The 24,401-nt window shown below is 55.2% G+C and overlaps 1 protein-coding gene across 1 annotated transcript; it reads right to left on the bottom strand.

Annotated features, from left to right (window-relative positions):
* Positions 1-1,006: 1,006 nt before the first annotated feature.
* EPHB3 (EPH receptor B3) lies at positions 1,007-20,589 on the bottom strand. Its single transcript, XM_036243386.1, has 16 exons — positions 20,040-20,589; positions 11,542-11,606; positions 9,764-10,436; positions 7,299-7,454; positions 6,199-6,549; positions 5,911-6,035; positions 5,575-5,734; positions 5,387-5,495; positions 4,956-5,008; positions 3,871-3,993; positions 3,490-3,737; positions 2,793-3,008; positions 2,532-2,681; positions 2,251-2,444; positions 1,988-2,143; positions 1,007-1,883 (listed from the first exon to the last, which is right to left on the bottom strand). Exons 1-16 carry the CDS (start codon positions 20,152-20,154, stop codon positions 1,775-1,777), a joined length of 3,003 nt encoding a protein of 1,000 aa, XP_036099279.1. The 5' UTR covers positions 20,155-20,589; the 3' UTR covers positions 1,007-1,774.
* Between the last annotated feature and the right edge of the window lie 3,812 nt (positions 20,590-24,401).

Below are 24,401 nucleotides of genomic sequence, written 5' to 3'. Positions count from 1 at the left end.
CCAGAAGCTGTTTTCCTAACCTTCTCCCTGGTTCTTATTAATTATCCTCTGAACCTTTCAAGGGTGCAGGCACTCTTTGGGTGGGAACCCCAGCCTAGGGCCTCACTTATTTGGCCCAGTGACTTTGGGCAAGTCACTTACCTCTCCCTTTCCTCCACTGTAAAAAGGAGATAAAAATAGTTTCTTCCCTGGCTGGGTGGTTGTGAGATTAAATAAGATCCGTGTATAAATGGAGCATTTTAGCCCAGTGCCTGGAGCATAGTAAGCGCTCAGAAAAGAGTAGCCACACTTCTGGGCTGATGTTTACTGAAAGGAGCTGGCCTCTCCATCTAAACACCAATGGGCTCTCAACCCCTTTGTCCTTAGCCACGTGACCCTGGGAGCTGACCAACCCTCTCTACCCTCAGCTCCCTCAGGGACAATGTGTGAAAGGATGCCGTCTGTAAAACACCATCCAGACTCAAGTGTCTGCCCCCTACCCAGAAACTCTGGGCCTTAGAGGGAGCTCTGGGGTAGTGTGCGCTGTACTGTTATCACCCCACTGCCAAGAAGTCAGATGCACTGACATTAAAGCAAAAAAAGGGAAGCTAAGCCCTGGCCGGTTTGGCTCAGCGGTTAGAGCGCCGACCTGCGGTCCGGAGAGACCCGGGTTCGGTTCCCGCTAAGGGCTCGTACCTCGGTTGCAGTTTGTTCCCGCTAAGGGCGCGTACCTCGGTTGCAGTTTGTCCCCGGCCCTGGTCGGTTGTGCGGGTGGCGGCCACTCGATGTGTTCCTTTCACATCGATGTTTCTCTCTCTCTCTCTCCCTCCCACTCTACCTGAACAAAAAATGGAAAAATGTCCTCGGGTGAGGATAAAAAAAAAAAAAGGGAAGCTGAGCCTGGATAGGCCTGTATCTGGTCTCCCAGTGACTCTAGGAAATTCTGAAGGGCTGGCAGCCAGGGATTGTAAACTGGAGGGCACCAGGGAATCCTGCCTTAGGAGTGGAATGAGAAGGGGCAAGAGAATCATCTTATTGCCTTTATTCTGCTGACGGCCCAGCTGGCCCCATTGCAGGGCACAGGGCCAAGCTTTTACACACTCACCCACGCTCTCTGTGCAGGCCAGTGCGTGCACACACACACACACACACACATACACACACGCATACATCCCATCTCTGGCTCTGAGAGTCAGTCTCTGGGGGCAAGGGCTGCTCCTCAGCCTGCCCCTGCCTGCCCTTTTATGACAGCACCAAGGGCGGGGGTGGGGCAGGGCCCTCAGCCCCCAGAACAAGTCCCTGTGCAAACTGGAGGTGCCAGTTGGCTTTGGAATGGGGGTGTCACATTTCCCCACTCCTGGAGTCCCCTCCTCCAGTTCCTGAGGGAGGGACTTCTCTCTCCCTACCTGGGGGGCCAGACCCCTTCCAGGGCTGGGCCCTGTGGAACCCAGGCTTATCCCCCATCTGCCCCTGCCAGGACCTCTGGCACTGAAGAACAGCCAAGTCTGAGGTGGTGGGGATCCCCTACTGGAGAGCAAGAAGGCCTGGGCCCTCGAGGGGCTTGAGGAGGGGTCATCACCCCTCTCCTAATCCATCTTCAATATGAAGAGGTTTTGGGCATACTTTCTGTGGAGGGAGCACAGGCCTGGATGAGAAGTCCCGGCTTGGGCTTCTCCAAACTTTCATCTTCTGGGCCACAGCCTAAGGCTAGGCATCCAAAAGTCTAATAGTCCAGCCGACCGGTCAGAGTCCCTGTGTAGTCCTTGAGGGGCACACACTTGGTGGGAATTGGGTGTCAGACCTGCACGGGCAGCGTCTGATTCATCTGCAGTCGCATGTCCTGGATACTGCTGAGGATCTTCTTCTGGTGGCCAGCCAAGGTGACTCCGATCCTGAGCAGGTCTCTGCAGATGGACCAAGAGCAGGGTCAATCCCTCCCTTTCTGCCCACCACCCTGAGCCCAGCTCAGAGGACCCTGCCTGCCCCTCCAAATCCGAGGCACACTTACTCTGCGGTCATTTGCGCCACCAAGTCAAAGGATGCAAACCCCGCACTGACGAAGCTCTCCTTGTACCGCCCCATTTTAATGGCGTCCAGCCAGTCACCAACTGTTGTGAAGGTTGTGTAATCTGGGACTGTGCGGTCCAGGAGGGGCTGTGACATGCTGTGGGGGAAGAGAGGAACCTGGTGAGTCCTAGTGACAGGGGAAGCAGGGGTAGGGCTGCTGGCTCAAGAGCAGGGCCCACCGGGAGCAGAAGCAGAGGTACTGACCCAGACTGGGCGCTGGCAATGACCTTAAGACTGGCAGCATTGCGAATGAGCTTGTCCAGGGTGTTGACAATTTGGGAGAACTTGGGCCTAAGGTTCCGGTCCCGCACCCAACAGTCCAGCATGAGTTGGTGCAGGGCTGTGGGGCAGTCCATGGGTGGGGGCAGCCGGTAATCCTGCTCCACAGCATTGATGACCTGAGCCGAGACAGGGAAACCTGGAGTGAGCAACCACTGCACTCCCCAGCCAGCTCCCACCCACTGGACCACTCTGACCCCACTCACATCCTGGTTGCTCATGTCCCAGTAGGGCCGCTCTCCATAGCTCATTACTTCCCACATGACGATTCCATAGCTCCAGACGTCACTAGCAGAGGTGAACTTCCGATAGGCTATGGCCTCTGGGGCAGTCCAGCGGATGGGGATCTTTCCACCCTGGTGGGGGGGGCACATGCCCTTCACCCTATGACTCCGAGCTGATCCCCAGCCCTGAGCCCCTGCCTGGTTGGCCCCGCCCCCAGTCTCCCTCCCAGCTGCTTTCTGTACCAGGGAGCTGGTGTAGGTAGGATCAGAAGGATCATCCTCCAAGAAGCGGGAGAGGCCAAAGTCTGAAACTTTGCAGACCAGGTTGCTGTTGACAAGGATATTTCGGGCAGCCAGGTCTCGGTGCACATAGTTCATCTCGGACAGGTATTTCATGCCGGCAGCAATGCCCCGCAACATGCCCACCAGCTGTATGACTGTGAACTGTCCATCGTTGAGCTGGAGACAATAAGCAAGCTCAATCAGGCCCATCACCTCCCTTCTGGCCCAGGGCCTGCCCAAGGCCTGCCTGCCCGCCCTCTCCAAGTCCTCCAAGGCTACGCTTTGCCTATCCTTGAGACCGTGTCCAGAAGGCACTGAGAGTAAGGAAGCTGCCCTAGTGTGTGACAGGCATCTGTATACAACATTTCAATGAATCCCCATGAGGACCCAAATTGATCTTACCACTCCCATTTTACAACCAAGGCAGCTAGACTCAGAGAGGTTAAGCAAAGCCTGAGGTCACACAGGCGGTAGGGGCAGAGTCAGGAGGAAACTCAGGTCTCTGGCTCTGAAGGTCCTGCTGTTTACCTGCACCCTGCCACCTTAATAAATATTCATGGACTTGAATAGGGTCTGAGTGACTTGTGGGAGTGGGTGCTTTGCCCAACCCAGCTTTTTGGGGCAGGGGAAGGGCGAGGGGCTGGAGGCTGGCTCTTACCCGGAGAAAAGAGTCCAGGGCGCAGTTCTCCATGAACTCTGTGAGGATCATGACTGGCCGACTTTTGGTAACCACACCCTCCAGCCGGATTATGTTGGGGTGGTCAAACTGACCCATGATGGAGGCCTCGCTTAGGAAGTCCCGTCGCTGCCTCTCAGTGTAGCCCACCTTCAGTGTCTTGATGGCCACGAACACCTCCCTGCGGCCGGGCTGTTTCAGTCGACCCCGGCACACTTCCCCAAACTCCCCTGCAGGGCACAGGGCACAGGTGGTAAGCTATTTCTGGGATGGCTTCTACAACCAGCCTGTCTCGGCCATCCCCGGGGGTAACACCCTCCCCACACTCCATCTCTCATTCCTACTGTGCCCCTGGGGACTCACCAGCTCCAATCACCTCCTCAATCTTGACACAGGACACATCGATCTCCTTGGCAAACTCCCTCACAGCCTCATTAGGGTCCTCATAGGTAAAAGGGTCAATATAAACTTTCATTCCGGGAGCGACTAGAGGAAGAAAAGGTGGGCATGAAAGGGAGGCAGCGCTTCAGGGATGGTGAAGGAAGTCATCAGTCTGCACCCTCAGGCCGTTCCTCCTGGTGGGCGCACTATGACCTCCTTGCCAAGTCAGCTTCATATTCCTCTCTGTTGAAGCTACAACTGCCCCCTCCTTCCCTACCATCCCATCTGTGAGAACTAGGGACCATAAAAGATACCTAGGATTCTTCTTTTACCCTCATCTCTCACCATGTCCAAAGCTCTCTCAAATTGGCCCCTCCCCTCATTCACACTGCTCCCGTCCTTGTCCAGGCCTTCAACACTCAAATTATTGCATTAGCCTCCCAGCCGGGCTCTCTGCCTCTGGACTTTTCCCACCAATCTACCTGCATACCTGTCTTCCTAAAACAATACTTTCATTGTATTACTCCCCACCTTGAGAACCTTTCCCATTACCTATGGTGGAGTCAAGTCCCAACTCCTCTGTCTGCCTTTCACGACCCTCCAAGGACTGGCCACAAGTACCTAGTCTTGCTTCCCAACAGCTGTCAAACCAGTCTCCACACTGCCCCCACAGTTGGGCACTCTCCCTACCCCACCCACTACCTTCTAGAGGCTCCTCTAGGGAGGAATGCTCTCCCCCACCTCTCCAAACCCTACTCAAACTGCCTGGCTCAGCTCAGCCCAAGGCCACCTCCTCCAGGAAGCCTTCCTCTTCTCTGAACTCTTACTGCCCTTTACAACAGGAACACCCAGCTTAACACTTAATTGTTCTCTCATTGTTTCCTGTGTATACACATCTTGTCTTTTTCACAGGACTAACTGCCTTTGAGTACAGGGGTTGCACATCTCATTCATCTCTGAGGCTGGCAGGAGTGAGGTAGGGGCTCAGAAAATGGCACCGATTGGAAGCAGGAGGAGGCATCTTCAAGCCCTGTGGGGACCAAGGGAGCTTAAGGAGACAAACTCACTGTATTGCTGCAGCTTCTCCGTGTATTCTGAATCAGAGCCATGCCGCTGCTTCCTGGAGGGGGAGGGGAGGGGAGGCCTCAGACAAGTCCCACAACAACCTTTGTTCAGAGGACCGACTCTAGGCACACAGGAGGGGCAGAGAGCCCAGGGGATGGCCAGTGCCTGGTTGCAAGGTCAGTGGTTATAGCAGCCACTGGGTCTCTCTCTGGGCAAGGGGCCAGAGAGATTTGCTCCACTCTGCCAGTAGCCTCAAGGGATTTGGAAGGAAGAGGATGAGGATGTGGACTGCAGAGGACCTTTCCAGCTAGGAGAGTCTGGGCCCAGGAAGGTGGCGGCTCTGGGTTTGCTGTGGGAATTGGTTCACTTGGGTGCTAGGGTGCTAAAGGGAAGCTCTAGTCAGCCATTGGAGCAAGCGTGGGCCTGGGAGTACCTGAGGCAGACAACAGCAATGACCACAACAGCCACCACGAAGACAAGCCCAGCAGTGGCGGAACCCACGATGAGGGGAAGCTGCTCTTGGAGCTGCTGGGCACCAGAGCCTGGAGACCAAGAGGGCACTAGTGAGTGGAGGGATGGAAAGTATGGGCTGGGGCACAGATAGGCACAGAAGGTATGTACCTCTCTCACTTGTGGTCTCAAACTCAGCTGGGCGGCTGTACTGCCCATAGCCAGCTACGGTGCGGGCACGGACCTGAACCACGTAGCGAGCGTCAGGCCGCAGCCCGTCCAGCTGCACGGAGTTCTTCTGGCTGGTCACTGTGGAGGCGATGCCTTCACTCTACACCAGGACGAAGGAGGTATCTCGGTGGGTCCCAGGGCCAGTCAGCCCCTGCCTACCCCCAGGCCCACCCCATGGCCCCCTCAGGACCCAAGGCCTTACTCCTAAGGGTCCCGACACTATCTGGGGGTAATCTTCTTGTCCCGAGGCCTCCTCCTGCCCCTTGAGGCTCTGACCTTCTCAAAGTACTTCATTTCATAGTCCAGGATGACGCCATTGGGCCGCTCAGGGGGTGCCCAGGACAGTGTTAGGCTGCTGCCTGAGCTGCTGTGCAGGTGGAGTGTAGGCACTTCGGACGGGGCTAGGAGAAGAGGGGGGCTCACCACGGGCTCCTTGGGCTCTGGCATCCTTCCCAAGGACCCAGTTCCCATGGGCTCCCGGTGGTTTGTTGGCAGGTCCTGGGAAGCCTCAACTCTGTGTGAGGAAGATGACCCAGGCCCTACCCTCCCGAGCCCCCTCCTCACCAGCCTGGTTGGTGGTGATATTCACAGCTGCGTAGCGGGGGGGCAAAGGGCTCTTGCCCGAGACACCGTTGACTGCCTGCACCTCAAAGGTGTAGCGTGTGTGGGCCAGCAGGTGGCTGATGTGGACCCGGCGCTCTGTCAGGCCCAACTGCCGAGGCACAAACTCTACGTTGTCATCACAGCGTGAGCAGGCTGAGGCACCCCCAGCCCCGGGGCCCCCACGGCACTTCTTGCAGATGACATTGTACAGGAGGTCGTCCCGGCCACCCAGGTCCCGGGGCTCACTCCACTCGAGGATCAGCGAGGTCTCATTCACATTGGAGATCACACCCCTGGGTGGAGATGGCACAGCTGCAGGGAAGGAGGAGGGAGAAGCAGTGAGCTAAGGGCCCTGGGACCAGACTTCTGAGCAGTTCCTACACACTCCCATCTGCTTTCTACCTCCTGGCCTTTGCCTCTGCTTTAATACACAGAGACCTTTCCTACATTTCTTCACTGGACAGACTCCTACTTAGCCTTCAAGGCTCAACTTGAGGTATCACCTCCTCTTGGAAGCCTTCCTAAATCATCCTCTCCCTATCCTATGCACTCCTATAACACAATTCCTGGGCAGCCCTCCAGCCCAGCACTTAGCACATTATATGGTCATTATCTGTCTTCATATCTGTGTCTCCCACCAGGCTGCATTTTGGGCAATGACTGCATCTTATTTTCCTCTACATTCCTGGTGCCTGGCACAATGCCTGTACACCAAAGGCCAGAGCAGGGAGAGAGTGGGACACCAGGCTGCCCCAAGGATGTGAGGCCTGGTCTGTGGTTAGAGCTGGACCAAAAGAGCCACAGTTCTATATAGAGAAAGATGGACTAGAAGGACCCAGCCAGTTCCTAATACTCAAGAGCTAGTAGGTGCTTATTGCATGTTGGTGGAAGGGCCAGTCACTTCCTAGCTGCGCTATGTTGAGCACAACATCTAACCTCCTGAGTCTCAGTTTCCCCATCTGGAAAATGGAGATATTCGTAGAGACCGTGTAGGCCCTCCCAGGCCGGCCAGCAGAGGCAAGGCCTGGAGCTGGAGCGTGTGCGGACAAGCGATCACTCACTGGTACAGGCACTGTCGGCAGAGTCCGAATCTGCACGGTAGAAGTTACTGTGGCAGGTGCAGATGCTGGCGGCTGTCGAGGTGGTACGGCTGTTGAGGGGGCATTGGAGACAGGGCCCCTCTCCCTGCTTCGCCTTGTAGCTCCCAGGGGGACAGGCTGCATGAGAGAAGAGGATGGGCATGCTCACCTCCCTTCCCTGCAGACACCAGTCCTCCACACCACCGTGAGAATCTGGCCCTTACCCAGCACAGGTCTTGCCCCCCCCACCTTCGAGACTGTTGGGGCCACACTGCTATTGCCTAACTCCAACTGCAGCTACAAAAGGCCCTTGAGCCCCGTGGAAACCCACGTCAGCGAATTCCTTCCCAACCCTGCCCCCTCCAGGGCCTCACTGATGAAGACTTCGGCCTCCACAGCCTGGGCTTGTCGAGGCAGGGAAGAGAGAAGAGGAAGAGGCGGGGGCCGGGAAGAGACCACTAGAGAACTGGCAGCACCCTGTCCTCCCCTGTGACGCCCCACCCCTCTCTGAAGCTCAAGGAAAATCACAGGACCCTCAAGGCCACTCCAGGACAGGCTGCAGATGGGGGCCTCTGAGTTTCACAGCCAACTTCTCTCCCCACTCAACCAGGAGCAGGGCGGCAGCTTCGTTCTGCCCTTGGATAGGGGTGGCGGCAGAAGAGGGGTGAGAAAAGGAGAGAAAGGAAGCAGGCAGAAAAGCTGGGGTCACCTGGAGTTCAGGGGCCTCAAAGCATCCACAAGGGGAACCCCTGGCTTCAAAGAGAGCCCAGCGCTGGATGCCTGAACATCCCTTCTCTGCTATCCCTCCTGCTGTCTCCCATCGACACTTGGGCCGCTGGACCTGGGCTCTGTGTTTCCCAGATCTATCCTGGCCATATAATTTATTATTCAAACTGGAATACTTTGAGAGTGAAAGGGATCACTAGTAATAATCATGTTAGGACAATGGGCATAAACTAGGAATGCCCTGGACACTAAAGCGTGTGGTCACCCTATCCATAAATGACTACCTCTGGGGAGGTCATCCAGAGTGTGGAGTGCCCCGAGTTGGGGCTATGCCTTTCTCTGTGGTTTAATCTCCCCTCGCTAAGGTGATATTCCATCCAAGCTCTTTTGAGCCAGCGGGGGAGGGGGCAGAGGCCAGGCTGGCCTGGTTGCTATGGGAACCAGCATGCATTTCCTGCCAGGGACCTGCAGAGTGTTAGCCCCTCTTCAGGCTGTCAGGCTCATCACCCCCACCCCCTTTCTCCACTTAGGAAGAGGAAGTCGGGGCAGGTTCCCAAAGAGAACCAAGAGAGGCCTGGCAAGGCACTATTCACCTTCTCCGGACGACACCCAACACTAGCTTCTCAGACAGGTTGGGGCTCCCAGCCCCCTCACACTTTAGGGCTATGCTTAGAGCCAGCTCCCACCCCTCAAAGCTATAGGCTTCAAGTGCTAGGGAAGAGAATCGGGCAGAGGGGACAGAAGATAAGGCCCAGGCACCTTGTCCTGCATGGTAGAGCACTGGACAATCCCAGCTCCCACAATCCCAGCCATGAGGCCTTGAGTGCAGAACTTCTCTGAGACTCAGTTTCCTTATTGGCAAAACAGGGGACATAACTGGAATCGGCCTTAAAAAGTGTGGTGAGACTCAAATAAGAGAAGTCAAGTACATTAGAAGGTCTTACGAGTCTTGACAAGCCACCAGAGACAAGCCTCCTCACCTCCTCATGTGAGAAATAAGGACAAAACAGTCCCCGCTCCCCGTGCATCCCTGGGCTCCTGAGAGGCACAACTACACTCACACAGCGTTTGTGCTCGCCATGTCCCAGGTACTGCTCCAAGGCCGCACATGCAGCTGCTCATGTAAGCCCACTACACCTCCACGAAGAAATCACCACTGTCCCCGTTCTGCACATGAGGAAACCGAGGTTCAGGAGTTAATTTGCCCAAGATCTCACAGGTGCTAAGAGGCAGAAGCAGGACTCAGATTTCAGGGTCTGGGCCCCTGTCCACTGTGCATAAGTACTGCCCTTTGAGGAGCAGATAGGACCCCAAGGTGAAAGGGCCAAGCACGCGGTGCCACGGGCCCTGTCCCCACAGCTGTATTTCCAGGGTGAGGTATACCCTTGGGGTGGAACAAGCAGGCATCTTTGCCAGCCTCTTGAGTCTCTGACCAGGTTCTCCAGGGGTCTCCTTGTCAAGAATTTTCCATGTCTCTCTTCCTCTCTCTTTAGTTTCATTTTCTTCCCTCTTTTTATCCTGATACCTCCTCTCATTTCCTCTCATCTCCCTTCTTGCACCATACTCTCTGCACCTGATACTCCTCTTCCCTCTCCTCCCCCCACCCCAGACCTGACACCAGACTACCTTGTCTGGCAGTAGGAAGCAGTGGATAGGAGGCAACAGGCAGCTGTGGCCCAAGCCCTTCCCTCCCTCTACCCCCCAGGCCAGTCCCCACTCACGACGGCACTGGGACTCCTTGGCAGCTGGCTCATGGCCGGTGGCACAGGTGCAGGCGCCCACAGGCACCATCCACTCCCCGTCACCGTTGCAGTAGAGCTTGAGTGGCACTGACACCTCTACAGCATTAGCAATACAGGTGCCAGGGGCAATGACCAGTGAGGTGGGCTCGGCCCCAGTGAGGGTCTCGGGGAAGAGGGCGAAGCCTGCGGTGGTGGACGCACACTTCTTATAGAAGGCACGCACAGAGATGAGTGACATGCAGGCACCCTGGTCCTGGAAGGCCAAGTAGAAGCCGGCCTTGGACAGCGGCCCGAAGCTGCGCACCTTGGTGTTGACACGGCCAGTAACAAGCTTTGAGAAGCTCTCATCGGGCGCGATGGTGTCCACCTTCACGTAGGGGTTCTCCATCCAGAAGGGGGAGGAGGCCGAGGCCACATCGCTGTCGGCCTCGTAGTAGAAGAGGTTGAAGGTCTCCTTGCAGGAGCCAGGGATGTTGGGGATGCTGTTGCAGTCACGCACAGTGAATTTGAGCTCCACGTAGACCCGCTGCACATCCCGCCGCCAGATGAACCCTGTACGAAGCCAGTTGTTCTGGCTTGACTCACGCACGTTACACACCTGGTACGTGCGGATGGGGTTCATGGCCTCATCGTAGCCACTCACCTCTTCCCACTGTACATGGAGCAAGTGAAAAAGACAGGGAGTGAGCACCAACATTTGCCAGGTGCTAACCACATGCCCAGATCTGCTATATTTACTTCACAGAGATGCTTCTGCAGTGTGGTAGCTGAACACACAGACTATCTGGGTTCAAATCCCAGTTCTCTGCTTGCTGTGTCACTAAGGGAAAGTAACTCAACCTCCCTGTGCCTCCATTTCCCCATCTGAAATGTGGCAAGAATAAAGACATACAAGGAACAAACGACTTTAATTGAATAAAGCACTTTGGGCACTTGATAAACACTGTGTGAGTATTAGCCATAACATTTATTATGCCTTAGTTTCATTGTCTATAAAAAGGGGCTGATTGGGAGTAAATGAGGTTGTGAGGAAGCAATACATGTAATGGACTTGTAACAGTGCCTGATAGAGAAGAAGCATTCAATAAAATTGGCTATCACACTTATCCTTTACAACACCCACAGAAGGTGCCTCTGTTGTCCCTACTCTAGAGAAAAGGAAGGCAGGGCTCACAAAGACAGGGACTTGCCCAAGGTCACACAGTCAGGCCTGGTGACTGAGGGCCTGTTGTGCCACCCAACCCTAGTGTTCTAGAGTTTAGTGTAGTTGTGGGGACCAACTAGGGAGGTTAATTAGAATATTTTAGAGATGTTAGGACTACAGAAATCTAACAGTCAAGAAATGGAGGCCCAGATAGGTAAACTGCTTTGCTCAAGGTCACAGAGCAAGTTAGAGATATAGAGCCAAGTTGTCCTGGTTCCCAAACCAGTGCTCTTCCCAGGGATCCAGGAAGGATGCAGAGAGTGAGGGTAGACAAGCAAGAGGCTGTCAGGCAGAGGAGGGAGGAGAATAGGCTGAAGGTTTGGCAGAGAATGGGACAAAAATAATGTACATGGGGGGGGGACACAGGCAGGCTGAAGGGTGAGAGACGGGCCATCAGGCGAAGAGGCAGGTGACAAGGATGGGGATGCTGAGGAAGTGAAACTGACAGGCAGAGAGGCCGCCTTTCTCCAGCCCTCGCAAGGCGAGGAGGACGGACCCTGGAGGGGCACGTGGCAACCAACACTCAGGAGATATGGTGAGGAAGGAGTCTCACCCCACTTTCTGGATGAGATGTCCACGCCAACTCAGACGTCACCCATTTTGTGTCCATGAGGGTCTCTGGGGGAGCAACAGGAAAAAAAAAAGGTCAGGGGCCAGGCTCAGGATGGGAAAAAAAGAGGTCACCCAGTAAAAGCCAAAACACCAGAGACCAATTCCCACCAGGCACCACCCCACCCCTCCCCTAAGTCCCCAAAGCCCTCAGCTCCCCTGCCCTGGAGAAGACCCTGCAGCCATTGCAGAGATGTCACAGCCCCAGAGAGTCAGGTCAGGCCAACTGAGAGTGGGTGTCTGCTGCTGACCCCAGGCCTGGGTTAATGAGGCAAGAACCAGGGCCAGTTCACACACCTACAGTCTCTGCTAATCTCCACACAAAGGGGCCAGCAGGGCCTTTATCCTGGAACAAAGGGCCTCGTGCTTCAGACCCTGCTGCCCAGGCCTCCCCTGACTCCATTCCCAACACAAAGGCCCAGCCCCACCCGCCCAGGGGAAGGGGAGGGAAGTCACAGGCCAGAGCCCACTCCACCTCAGCCTCCCTCCGCTCCACCACTCTGGGGATGAAGCAGGAAGGCTCTCTGAGGGTGGGAAGGCCATGGAGACCCAGACCCGCTCCTTGAGAGCCAGAGCAGTTCTCCCCACGACCTTCAGATGAAGGTACTGTTAGTGGACCCCTGTCACAGACCAGAAAACCACAGCTCGGGTGAAGTCAATCTATGGCCTAAGGTGAAACTGCTAGGAGTTGGGGTGAAGGGTGGAGAGGTCTGACTCCACAGCTGACCCCTTAACCAGGGCACTCTCAGGGCACCGCGCTCCGTGAAAGAGGAGCAGAGGAAGCCTGGAAAGCAGCTCTGTACCTTTAAGTCCCAGCCAAGCGGTCACTGCCTCCAGGAAGCTTCCCTGAGCCCCTGAGTGCACCCAGGGCCAGGGGCTTTGTCACAGCACCAGCCCTTTTCCGAGTTGCGGTTTCTCATCTACTTCCCCTGGCTCCGCCACAGGAGGAGCCCATTAATGTTCCTGACATAAACCTGCTCCCCTTGGAGCCTGGTTCTGGGTTCTGGCTGGACAGCTCTGCTCTCTTCTCTGATCAGATCTAGGAGCAGGACGGAGGGAAAGAAGTGCCCACTCCGTTCTCCAGCCTAGAAGGCAGGGCAGCCGGCACTCTCCCCTCGAATCTGAGCTGGAATGGGGCATGGTCACCCCAGAACTTCTGGAGACCTCTGCACCAACAGTGGGGCAGGTTGAGAGTACCCAAAGGGAAAAGACCCAAACCCCACAGGCCCCAGGCTTGTGTCTTCACTGGTTTTCTGCAGTCTGGGTCTGAGCTGAGGATGGTGGATGAGGCAACGGGGGCCCCAGGCCCACAAGTGAGGCCCGGGGGGGGGGGGGGGGGGGGGGGGGGAGCAGCCAGACAGCAGCCATTCACTTTGAGTGAGGCCTGTCCTCTCCCAGCTGCAGCGCTGGTCCCTGGGGGGCAGGCTGCAGGGTGAGTTCTCCCAGCCTTGAGGTTGAGGTCGGTGGCCTGATAGGCCCCTCTGGCAGACAGACAGACACAGACATTGGGTGGAGGACGGAGGGAAAAGGAGATGGGCAGAAGCAGGGGCCCAGAGACAAGCAGGGAAAGAGGCTGGCGGCAGAGCAGGGGCCTCACAGAGGCGGATGGTGGGCGGCACCTAGCAGGAGGGATGTGCAGAGACTGCTGGCTGGACCAGACAGCTGGGATGGCCCCAGTGCACTACAAAAGACAGTGAGATGGAGAGACAAGGAGGCCCAAGGAGACAGAGGCAGAGAGGGAGGTTGCCAAGTGGTCTCTTCCCCAGCCAGCAGCCCGAAGGAGTCCTGTCCCTGGAGCCAGCCCAGCCAAATGCACCCCTCCCCCAGCCAGCCAGCCAGTCCGCCTGCTTGTCTGCCCGCTGCCCGCCACCAGCCGCCCGCCCGAGCAGGCAAGGCTCCCACCGCTCCCTCAGCTGCCTCCCTCCTCCCTCTCTCTCACTTCCTTCTGCTCAGCCTGTGCCAAACCCATCTGGAACTGTTTAAACCCAAATATTCAGCCCCCTCCCCCTTCCAGCCAGATTCCTCCACAGTTTAAAACAAGCCCTGCACTGGCTCTGAGGGAGGGATTGAAGGGAGGGGGCGGTGGGAAGGTGGGAAGAGGGAGGCGGGCAGGAGAAAGGGGAGGCTCTTCATTTCTGTTTAATTTCTGGGGAGTGAGAGAGGGAGGGAGGGGATCGGCCCTTGGCCATCGCTCAGCCTTGGCCATCGCTCAATCTCCGCACATTTTTCCCATTAATGAGGAGAGGACTTGGATTTCGAGTCATGTGTGCCTGAGGAAGGGCTCCGGTCACCCTGGTGGGGAGGGGGTTGTCCTCTGGGGGAGGGGAGGGGTCTGCTCCTTCAGCAAGATGGAGACCTGAGATGCCTGTGTCCCAGCCTCAGGAAGGGGGGGTGCGCAGAATCCCTCTGTCTGTAGCACTGGGAGGGAGACACCCAACCCAACAGAATCCACCTTTTTTCTGCTATGTGGTGTGTGTGTGCGCGCACGCGTGCAAGAGAATACACGACTTTGTAAAGGACTGGGGTAAAGGATGTGAGGTATGGGGCTAAGGACAAAAGAAAAGTGAGTGAGCAGTCTCCAAACTCCCCAGCTGTTGCCTGCACCCTACCCTCTTCTGTTCCACCATGTGGCTGCTGGAGAGAGACCAGAGAGCGACTGCCCACTCCCAGATAAAGGGTTCAGTCAGGCAGGGAACCCCAAGCCTCCCCCCACAAAAAAAGCAGGGAAATGGACCCCAGGCCTGAGGACTTTCTGAGACTGGGCCTTCGAAGCTCAGAAGTGAAGCAACACGGCTTTCAGGCTTCTACAGAACGGCAGGGAACAGCCACGTGGCAGCAGCTGTGTGGCCCTCGCCTGTGCACAAACATACAGATGCCTACGTTTCACCCAGTTCTCAGTGGCTAGGTTCACTCCCCACCACTGGGGTCAAAGAGTGACAAGTCAACACATATGGGGGACAAAAGCACACAAAGCCACAGCTGCCCGCAAACACACATGGCTTTACACACAGCCATGACCTGTCTTTCTCAGACACTCGGATGCATATGGTACAAGCAGATTAGTCTTCTTTAGACATTCACATAGAGTGAATCTTTCCTACACACAGAACTGGCTTGCCTTGGGCCAAGACTCACTCTTACAGTCTTCCTATGTGCAGATTTCCTAAGACATATGCATACACAGAGGAACACACACCCAGCAGTACCTTCTCCTTACACACCCAGCTGCACAACTATTGCCAGCCACAAGGCACAGTCTTGAGTGTAGTCAAGTGCAAACACAAATATCAGCTTTCCTGTGCAGACTCTTACATAGTCACACACACTAGCATCAGCTCCACACACACAGAGTCCCATTTGCACTGAAACATGTCCCAGACACAATGTAAGCGTTAATATCTAGAGCGTGTGTAAAGCCTCAGAGGTGCATCCTTCATGCACATGCAACACACATGCGCGCACACAGACACGCACTGCAAGTACGGCCTTTCTATGTAAGAGTTGGAAGGGGGCGGTGTTTGTTAAGAAAGCAGTGGTACTGAGGCAGCCTTGACCAGAGGTGCAGGGAAGGAGCAAACCCTAGAACTGCTTCCTGTCACCCTGTCACAGGCGGGAGCTGTCACAGGTCACAAGGCTGGGGTGGGGCAGGGGCAAGAAGATGATTCTGGGTGTGGCTGGGTGCAGCCTCCCCAGGTACAGCCTCTGGCCAAGCAGCAAGCCACTTCCCTGCCAACACAATGGCATTGTCCCAAGGGTCCCTGAGCCCTTGGGGAGGGGGGTGGCATCATGAAGAGATCTAGCCTCAGGAACTTCAGGCAACAATTCTACACATAAGTTGGGAGCCCAGCATGAGGAGAACAGGGCCTGTGTCTGAGGGCCTCATTGGGCCACCCTGATATAAGCTGGGAGCCTGCCATCTGCCCTGGCCCCCACACCTGCCAGGCCCCATGGCACCCTACCCCGGGAATAGGGGTGTCCATGAGACTCAGGAAACCAAAAAATTCTAGAGACTGAAGCAAGATGCCTCCAGGCCAAATTCCAGCCCAGGGACTTGGAGGTGGTGGAAAAGGTCTTGGTCCAGGGCTGGACCAGCAGAGTGTGCAGGAGGTCAGAGAGGCTGTGGTCTGGGCAAACTGCATGCTGTCTCTGAGTTGCACCCCTACACACACACAGGGTCCCTCCCTCAGCCAACCCATTCCAGGGGTCTGTCCCCAGTCTTCTCTCATGTGTTGGTGTATGTACATGCATGTACAAACCTGCACACTCAGTGTGGTTAGCCTGAAGAGCAAGGGGACTTGGGGGGACCCTGTCATGGAACATGGAGGAGCCTAACTCACCCAAGGCCACCTCCCCCATCCACCCACCCCTGTCATGGCCCCCTGGCCCCCAAGTCTGGGAGGGAGGCGTGGAGAGCATCTCAGAACAGAGAACACATTTTGTTTTTCATTCTTCCCCTCAGATCATGGGGATTTATAATTAAATAAACCTGAGAGGGAGGAGAAGGGAGGAAGAAGCACAGGGCAGAGAGCCCAGATGCCTCAGTGCTCATCCATGCCCCCCACCCTAGTTCTGGCCCTGCCAGCCCGTCAGAAGGATGGATGGACAACTAGCCCTTAGGTGAGGCCTTTGAGCCCTTCCCAGGGATCCAAGTCACAGCGGGTCTGGCCAGGACTCTGGGGATTGAATGCAATAGGAGACCTGGCGCCAGGGCCAGCCCTTGGGGCAAGGGGCCTCTCCCACCCCATCAGGTGACCAGCTGTACCCAGGCTCCCTCCCCGCACCCCCCCCCCCCACACACACCCCAGCTGCCCAATCCCGACAAACCAGTTTGACTCAGCACAACAGGCAGGGCTACAATTTTAAAACTATGCAGACCTGGTGATTCAGCCTCTTCATGCTGTTTAATTAGTATAAGGCCGGTGGCAGAGGGTGGCGGAGGCCTTGCCCACAGCAGCTTCAGCTTTAGCCCACTGTGGCTGAGGCCCCAGCAGCGGCGGCAGCAGTCGTTCTGGCTACAGGGAAGGCAGTGATGAGCAAACTGGTCCCCCCAAATACCTGCCACTGTCCTTCAGTGGCAGCACTGACGCGCCAGTCATGACAAACAGGGACGGAAAGGGGGGGGGCATGCACCAGAGGCAACTCAAACAAGTGAGCCGGCCTCAAAAATCCCAGGCTGTTGTCCCCTCTCAGCTACCACCCACACAGCGGCCACTGCTGCTGCCCGAGAAAGAGACGGACTCACACACGGCCTCTTTTCCGCAGGGACCAGGTCCAGGGCAGCCGCAACTCAGCTAACGTGGCTTGGCCAGAGAGGGCTGCACCGGCTTTAGATCTCACAACTGTTTCTCTTTTCTCAAAACGGTCTGACATTCCCAGCAGGGACCTCCCCATCCTATCTCGGGTATAAGGGCCCTGTGGTTCAAACAGCCTTCCTCATCCCACACCCTGAGTCTGCTCGCCTGCTGAATCCCACTCCCACACCTGCTCGTGGCCCTGAGAGGGAGAATGATCAAGGCTTGGAGGCTGAGGAACATGGCTCAAAAGGAGAGTGAGCAACAAGGTGGCCTTGCTTCCCTGTGTCTGTGGGTAAATCCAGGGGCAATTTTTTGTGTGTTTGTGCACGTGTGCATGTGTGTGTATTGGGGGGTGGGGTAATCAATCAAAGGGCAAGGGGTGGGGTGTTTCTTCAACCAAGAAGGACAAGCTAGGACCCTGGCTCCAGACTCATGGACAACTAAGGCGATCTTTTGACACAGTTTTGCTGCTGGGAGGAAAGAGCAACCAGGTGCTAGACAGTATCTAATGAGTGGATCCATGAGGGGCAGCACCTTCAGCTTAAGGACTTGGCCTAAATATAATGACCCCCAGATGCAGAGAGCCAGAGTCTTCCCTAGGCCAAGGGCAAACTATATCCTGGCAAAGCCAAATGGAAGGCTGGAGCAAGGAGACTAATCCACCCCCTACCCCACCCCCTACCCCTACCTGTAAAGCTTGGGGCGCTGAAGAGATCTTCAGTGCTTGCCCTCTGGTTACAGCCTAGGACCTCCAACTCTACCCATCCCACCCTTCCAGCTCCAAAATAGGGGTGGGGGACAGGCTGGAGTCAGAGACAATTCTCTTCCCCCCAACCCTTTCCTCCCAGAGCTGAAGGGAGAGGAAGATGAGGTGACAACTTCTTCCTCCTCAGACCAATCTGCCCCCTCCCCCCATTATTCTTTCCTATGATTGCCCTCCAGCAGGGTAAGCGCACTACCAAGAATTTTCACTTCCGATGTTCCCCAAGGAGCAAACCCTAGGGTAATAATAATAATAACAGCCAATCCTTGAATAACAATAGCTATGTGCTAAGCACTTTACACACATTAAGGATTCAATCCTCACAACAGTCATAGGAGGTGAGTACTATCCTATCCCCTCTCCCAGTGAGGGAGAACTGGAGTGTGGGTAGGGGTACTGGCTAGGCTAGAATCAGCACCCAAAGGCATCTCTCTGTTACCTTTCATTTTCATACACACAAACCAAAGACCCTAAGGTCTGAGGTTGGCAAGAGGAACTGGTGAAAGCCACACTTGGGAGGCAATGCTGCTTCCTAGAGGCACCCCATACTGGCCTGGCCTCTCAAACAGAGAGCCCACTTCACAACTGAGGGGGCAAGAGAAGGATGGGGAGGAGCCACAGCTCATCAGGTCTCTGCCTCCTATCCAGCCCCTCAGCTGCTTGGTCTCCAGATGCCAGCTCCCAGCTAGGGACTACCTCAAGAAGGTCTAGCAGATTGTGAGGGGTGAAAAGCATAAGGACAGGGAGGAAAAGAGGGAGGGAGGAGCAGGGAGCCTCCTCGAGTAGTCCTAGCTCACCTGACCCAAACTACACCCCCCAGCCCACTCTGAGCACCAGCACCCACCACATCCCACAACAAGGGTCCTGGGGCCTGGCACACACAGCTCCATAAGCGTGTGTGCCTGTGTGGCCTGTCCTGGGCTAAGACACAGACCTGGGAACTCCAACAGTTTCCCTGGCTCACACCCTTGAGGCAATCAACAACAAAGCCCCACTCCGGTTTCTCACGCCAGCGATCCTATCACACACATGTGGATGAGTGTGCGCAAGTGTGGGCGCAACCTTGGTGTGCCTGTCTGAATTTGCATTTGCCCATGCGTGTGAATCAGTCTGTCAGCACCAGTGGGCTCAGAGATAAAAAAGGGTGCGGGTCCCTAGGAACATTTTTCCCCGGAAGAAAATCAGAAAGCCCCAGAAGATGTCTTTCTTTTGGAACTGTGTTTTTTCCTTCCAACCTTTAACTTTACCCATTGTGAACATATGAACAAACCAAGTTACACAGAAGTCGTTTTTGTTCTTAAACTAAAAAAGTGACTAGATCTGTTAAAGTGACAAAACCCATTAAAGACATCAAAAATAAGTACTGCCTATATTCTAATTTCCCCCAAATTTCTGTGGTTCCCTTCCTTCCAAGTTAGCCAAGGTTTTTCTTCCCTCATTTAATGGCTCTGAAATTTTTGAAACTCTGTGCGTGTGTGTGTGTGTGTGTGTGTGTTGTTTGTGAGCAATGTCAGTGGCTCTGTCCCCGGCAGGTTTGTGTCAAGTGATATGATTGTGAGCTCTCCCATCAGGGCCAACAACACGGCTGTTCATCCCGTACAATCGTTTGGAAGTTGGAGCTACCCCCTCAGCAGCAGTCTTGGCAGGTTTCACAGAAACTATGGAGAAGCCCGGCCTTTTTCCACTGGCTAATGGGTAAGGCACGGGGCTCGAGTGCTACCTGGGGCAAACCCCCCACCTCAGGGGTTCAGTGGAGACCAGAGCACCCGGGGGTGTCCTGCTAGAAGGTGGAGGAGGATCCGCAGAGTAGTGTGCAACGCTGGTGCACCTCGTGTGCAACCGGCACTCGGTAAACCATAAACAATAATAGGCCCCCTGCCTCTCCGCCCCCACCCCCTGACAAAGCGGGGTGCACTCGCACTCTCACAATGAACTCCACGGGTTCTTAATCAACACCGCCCCCCAACCCCGCTTCGCCCCCACCCGCCACAAATCTGCAGCAGCTTCAGAGCCTGCGCCTTGCCTGAGGTCGCCCACACTTCCTCGCCTCCCTTGGGGCCGAGGGCCCCGCTTCTCCGCTGCGTACTCCCACAAAAACGCACGACGGGGCCAGGACTCTCGGGGACGTTCAACCCAAGTCGAATTGCCCGCGATCTCGAAACCTGTGCACCAGCAGCCTCGGAACCAGCTGAAGCCTCCGAGGCGTCTCTGTGGGCGTCCTCGCCCCCGATCCTGCGGCCCCTGGAGCGGGCGCAGGTGGGGGACCCTCCTCCGATGTGCGCTCAGTCCGCATCGGACCTATACTGCGGGCCTTCTCCGGCCCACGCTCCGGCAACTGGAGTACCTTAACCCGTGGACGCTGCCCCCCTCCCCGACGCCGCTCACCTTCCAGCGCGTGGCAGCCGGCGGGGAGCAGCAGCAGCAGCAGCAGCGGAGGGACCAGCGGCAGGAGCCCCGGCGGCGGCGGCGGCGGCGGCGGCGGCGGGCGGGCTCGGGCCATGGCCGGGGTGGGCTCCGGGAGCCGAGCCGGGCCGCGCCAAGCCGCGCCGGCGGGGCTGCGGACACCCGGGGGAGGGTCCGGTCGTCGGGCTCCGAGGAAGGCTCGTGCACGGTCCCAGGAGATCGGGCAAGGAGGGGGTGCAATCCAGACGAACGGCTCCGGGACCGAGGCGGCGCCCGGAGCCGGCGATGCTGGCAGGTCGGTCCCGCGGGAATCTGGACGGACCGGTCCAGGAGAACCCGGAGCGCTGGAGAGCTCGGAGCCAGAGGACTTGAGGAGGCCGGCTGGGGTGAGAAGGCGCAAGTGGTCGTAGTTCGAGGGGCACGGTATTTGGAGGAACGCTGCGGGCTCGACTCGGATCCGGGGCGCGGGGTGCGCAGGCCGTCAGGGGTCCGAGGACTGATCTTGCTTCGCCGCTCACGTACTCACTTCTGCCGTCCCTTCGCTGGCGCGGCCGCTCTGGGCGAGAGGGGCGGGAAAGGCCGCCTGCCTATCAACACCGAGGCCCGCCTCTAGCCACGGGTCGCCCACTCAGAGACCGCCAGGAGGGCTAGTTCTGCCCCGACAGCGCTCTGTTGGAGCTCAGTTGGCAGCGCCTCCGTCAAGCCCATCCTAAGGGTCTACGTCTCTACGAGACCCGGAGTGGGTGGAGCCAAGGAAAAGATGAATTAGATTGGGCGGAGCAATACCTTCCATCAGAGGAAAACCCCGCCTCCTGTCGGCTATTGGCGATTAGTAACAGAGGAGCTGCTCTCCAGATACAATGAACCGGGGGCGCCCCCCTGTGGCCTGTACAGGCCCAAGGACGTCCCCACGTGGCTTTCCTTTCTCCAGGCACGTCCAGACCCTAAATTCAGTTTAGGTACCTATTAGGAGGCATTCACCTCGACATATCCTGCGACCAGGGCCTTCTCGCTATTCATTCATTCATTCATTCATTCATTCATTCATTCATTCGGCTGTGTATTTCATCCTTCTTTGAGCCAAAGACTCCAGTACCTGCTGGCACTACAGCAATGGATAAGACAGGTTTGTGTTCTCTTGGAGCTAGTTTAGTGGTGGAGGCAGGCATGAAGGCACCACATCCAAGTGTAACAGGTATTAAGAAGGAAGGACAGAGTTACTAGAGCACATGTGAGGGGGATGATATGTCTGGCCCTGAGGAAATGACATTCAAGCTGAAATATGAATGATGAGTAGTATGTGTGTTTTGGGAGTGCGGGTGGTGACTGTTTCAGGCAGAGCAAACATACTTTGTGTGAAGTCCCAAGGTAAGAGAAACTGATATTCATTGAAGGAATCTGAAAGAAGTTCAGATCTTGAGTGGAGTCTGAGAGGGGCTGCAAGACGGCTTAGAAGTAGGTGTGGAGGAAACAGGAATTTATTCCAGACTCATAGGCCTTCCTGAGAACTATGACTCGAAGCAGAGGCATTACTCAATCAGATTAGCATGGCTGCTCTGGGAAGGATGAGTGGGAATCAGATCAGAGAGAAAGTTGTACAGTGGTCGGGTAGAAGAAGATGGTGGTTTGGGCTAGAGTGGTGTCTAGGAATGAAAAGAAGTGGGCAGGTCTAATACGTTTTCAAAGGTAGAGTTTGCGGGACTTGTGATTAAGTAGTTGAGAGATATGCAGTAGATGGAGACATCAAGGAGAACCGCAAGTTTCTGGTTTAGACAAATGGACTTCTACCCCGTTTGCTCAACAAACATTTACAAAGTGCAATAAACACTCTGAAACAATAGGTCTCATTTATTAAGAGGTAGGTGTTATAGTTTCATTTTACAAACAAAACTGACATCTAGAAAAGCTTAGTGGCTTGCCCCAAGTCACAGTGCTAATAAGTGGCAGGGGTGGGATTTGAACCTAGGACTGTATAGCTTTTAGACTTACTCATTCTACTTCATCAGAGATCTAAGTGTCACCTAGATGTTTGTTAAAAACTCAGAGTCCTGAGCCACCCACCCCACCTTGGATCTTGCAGCTCAGAATCTTTGAGACAGGGGCCTAGCATTCTGAATTTTAAACAAGCATTCTAGGTGATTCTGATGCACACTGAAATCTGAGAATCACTATCACCATGCAGCCTCTCACTGTCCTAACTGGAGAAACATCATTCCATGGTCCCTCTGAGCCTTTCCCAGCTATCCTAAGATTTCTGGAGGCAGGAAGTAGGAGATCTAGGTGGCCTCTGATGCAAGATAGTAACACTTAACCATTTACTATGAAGTATCCTGGTTCCAGTCCTGAAAGCTCCATTGGGTTAAATGGGGTCATGGATCCATTGCTCATGGACCTATTTCTGAGAGAGGTCTGTCCTCCTGGCCAGATAGAAGTATGTGGGGGTGCATGGGGCTTAAGCAAGAGTGGAGGTGAGGGTGCCATGAGACAGAAGCCCAGATTCCACACCTAACCCCAGGTTCTTCTGCCTTGCAGATTCGTTCTCAAGCCTTAAAGATTTCCAGCAACATCATTCAAGGCCCTAGGCCACAGAAGGAGTCTTAAAGATCATCTTGTGCAACTTTCCCATTGTGGAGCTGGAAAGCCTGAGGCCCAGAGAGTGGCCTGCTTGTCCTACAGTCCCCTCTGCCCTAGGGTGCTGGTTGGAGTTGAACAGGGTATCATTTCAGCAGGTGGCCTAGCAGCAACACCTCCCAGCTGAAGCCCTGCTGGTTGTAAGGCGGATCTGTGAAGCCGACACTCCTGTTTGCGCAGCATCTGTGCCAGGCTAGGCCTCGCCCTGGGCAAACACAGCCTGCCGGGCGGCAGGCACCAAGCTCCTTTGTTCTTGGGCCTGAAAGCAGAGGCAGCAGGGTCAGCAGGTATCAGAAGGTCCGTTCTGACCAGATGTTGGCATCATGGTTCCCACGGGAATGCTTCCTGATCAAGAGGCCGACAGGCTGAAGGGCATCTGGGTATTGGCTACAACAGCCTATGGCAGGAAGGTGACCACCTGGCAACATAGGGGACATGAGAGGGGGCAGGTGGAGGGATGGGGACTGAAAGCCAGACCAGATAAGGACTGGAACACCTTCATCTCTTCAGGGCTAGGGGGGCAAAAGGTGCTAAATTTCTTATCTTTCCAGGCTGAGGAGTTGCCAAGGAACCCAGGGAGCAGGCTTTGATTTGGAATGAAAGGAAAACATCCTGTCTGAGGTCAAGGCACCTCTCTCTGAGCCTGTCATCATTTGCCCATTTGAGTCTTGGAGGAAGTTTAATGTAGAAGCAAGAGTTTGGGCTTTGGCCGTGAAAAGACCTAACTCCATATCCTGGCTCAGCCATCTACCACCTGGGGGACTTATGATAAGAAGCTGAACCTTTCTGAATCCAAGGTGGAATGATAATCAGACCTCCCTTGCAGGGCCACAGGGCCAGGAGTATCACAGGTACCTGATAAATTGTCCCTATGATAATTAATACCTGGTCCCACTGTCAGGTTGGGGACAACTAGAGGAATGTGTGTGAATTGAATTGGGATGTAATGCCCCTGTGGCTGTGATCAACTCCAGGTTCTCTTTTAAAAAGATAATAAGTATGTGTCCCTGAATTTGTGGGTTGGGGACTGTTGCAAGAAAAACAAAAGTAGGAAAAGAGAGCTTTAGAGCAGTAAGTGCTGGTGGGATTGGTTTGATGAGCGTTTTGGGGACTTTGGTTGAGAATCAGGGTAAAGGCAAGGAGACCAGCGAGAAGGCCACAGGCTAGAGTTGATGGTAACAGGGCTGGGGTTGTCTGTAGCACAGTGGTCTGAACAATGGCATGGGTGGTCATTTACAGGAAGAGGAGGAAAGACTTAGGGAGAGCAATTTGGTTGCAGGCAGGTGCTAGGGAATGAGGCTGTTACTTTGACAGACTATTTGGGAGACCTGTCACACATCTGAATGAATTCATTGAGCAGACAGCTGGCTTCACCACTCCCTTCTCCTCTACTGACCCCCTCCTCGCCACCTAAACAGCTTCAGTGCTGACCTCCCCTCAGGGCCTTTGTACTGGCTGTTCTCTCTGCCTGGATATTCTTTCAGCTCTTACAGAGTTGCCACCTTTCAGAATTTGGTTCTCTGCTTAAAGGTCACCTTTCTGACCACTTTGATCTTCTCCCTCCTCCCCACACCACCACTATCCATCCCACTGCACTACTTTATTTTCCTTATACTCCTTAGCACTAGATGAGATTATATTATTTAGTCATGTGTTTACATGTGTAGTGTCTGTCTCCCCTTCTAGAATGTAAGCTTCCTGAGGGCAGAGCTT

This window comes from Molossus molossus, unplaced genomic scaffold (assembly GCF_014108415.1).
Source record: "Molossus molossus isolate mMolMol1 unplaced genomic scaffold, mMolMol1.p scaffold_m16_p_5, whole genome shotgun sequence".
In the NCBI taxonomy this organism is placed as follows: domain Eukaryota; kingdom Metazoa; phylum Chordata; class Mammalia; order Chiroptera; family Molossidae; genus Molossus; species Molossus molossus.
This window is presented reverse-complemented; position numbering and strand designations above follow the sequence as displayed.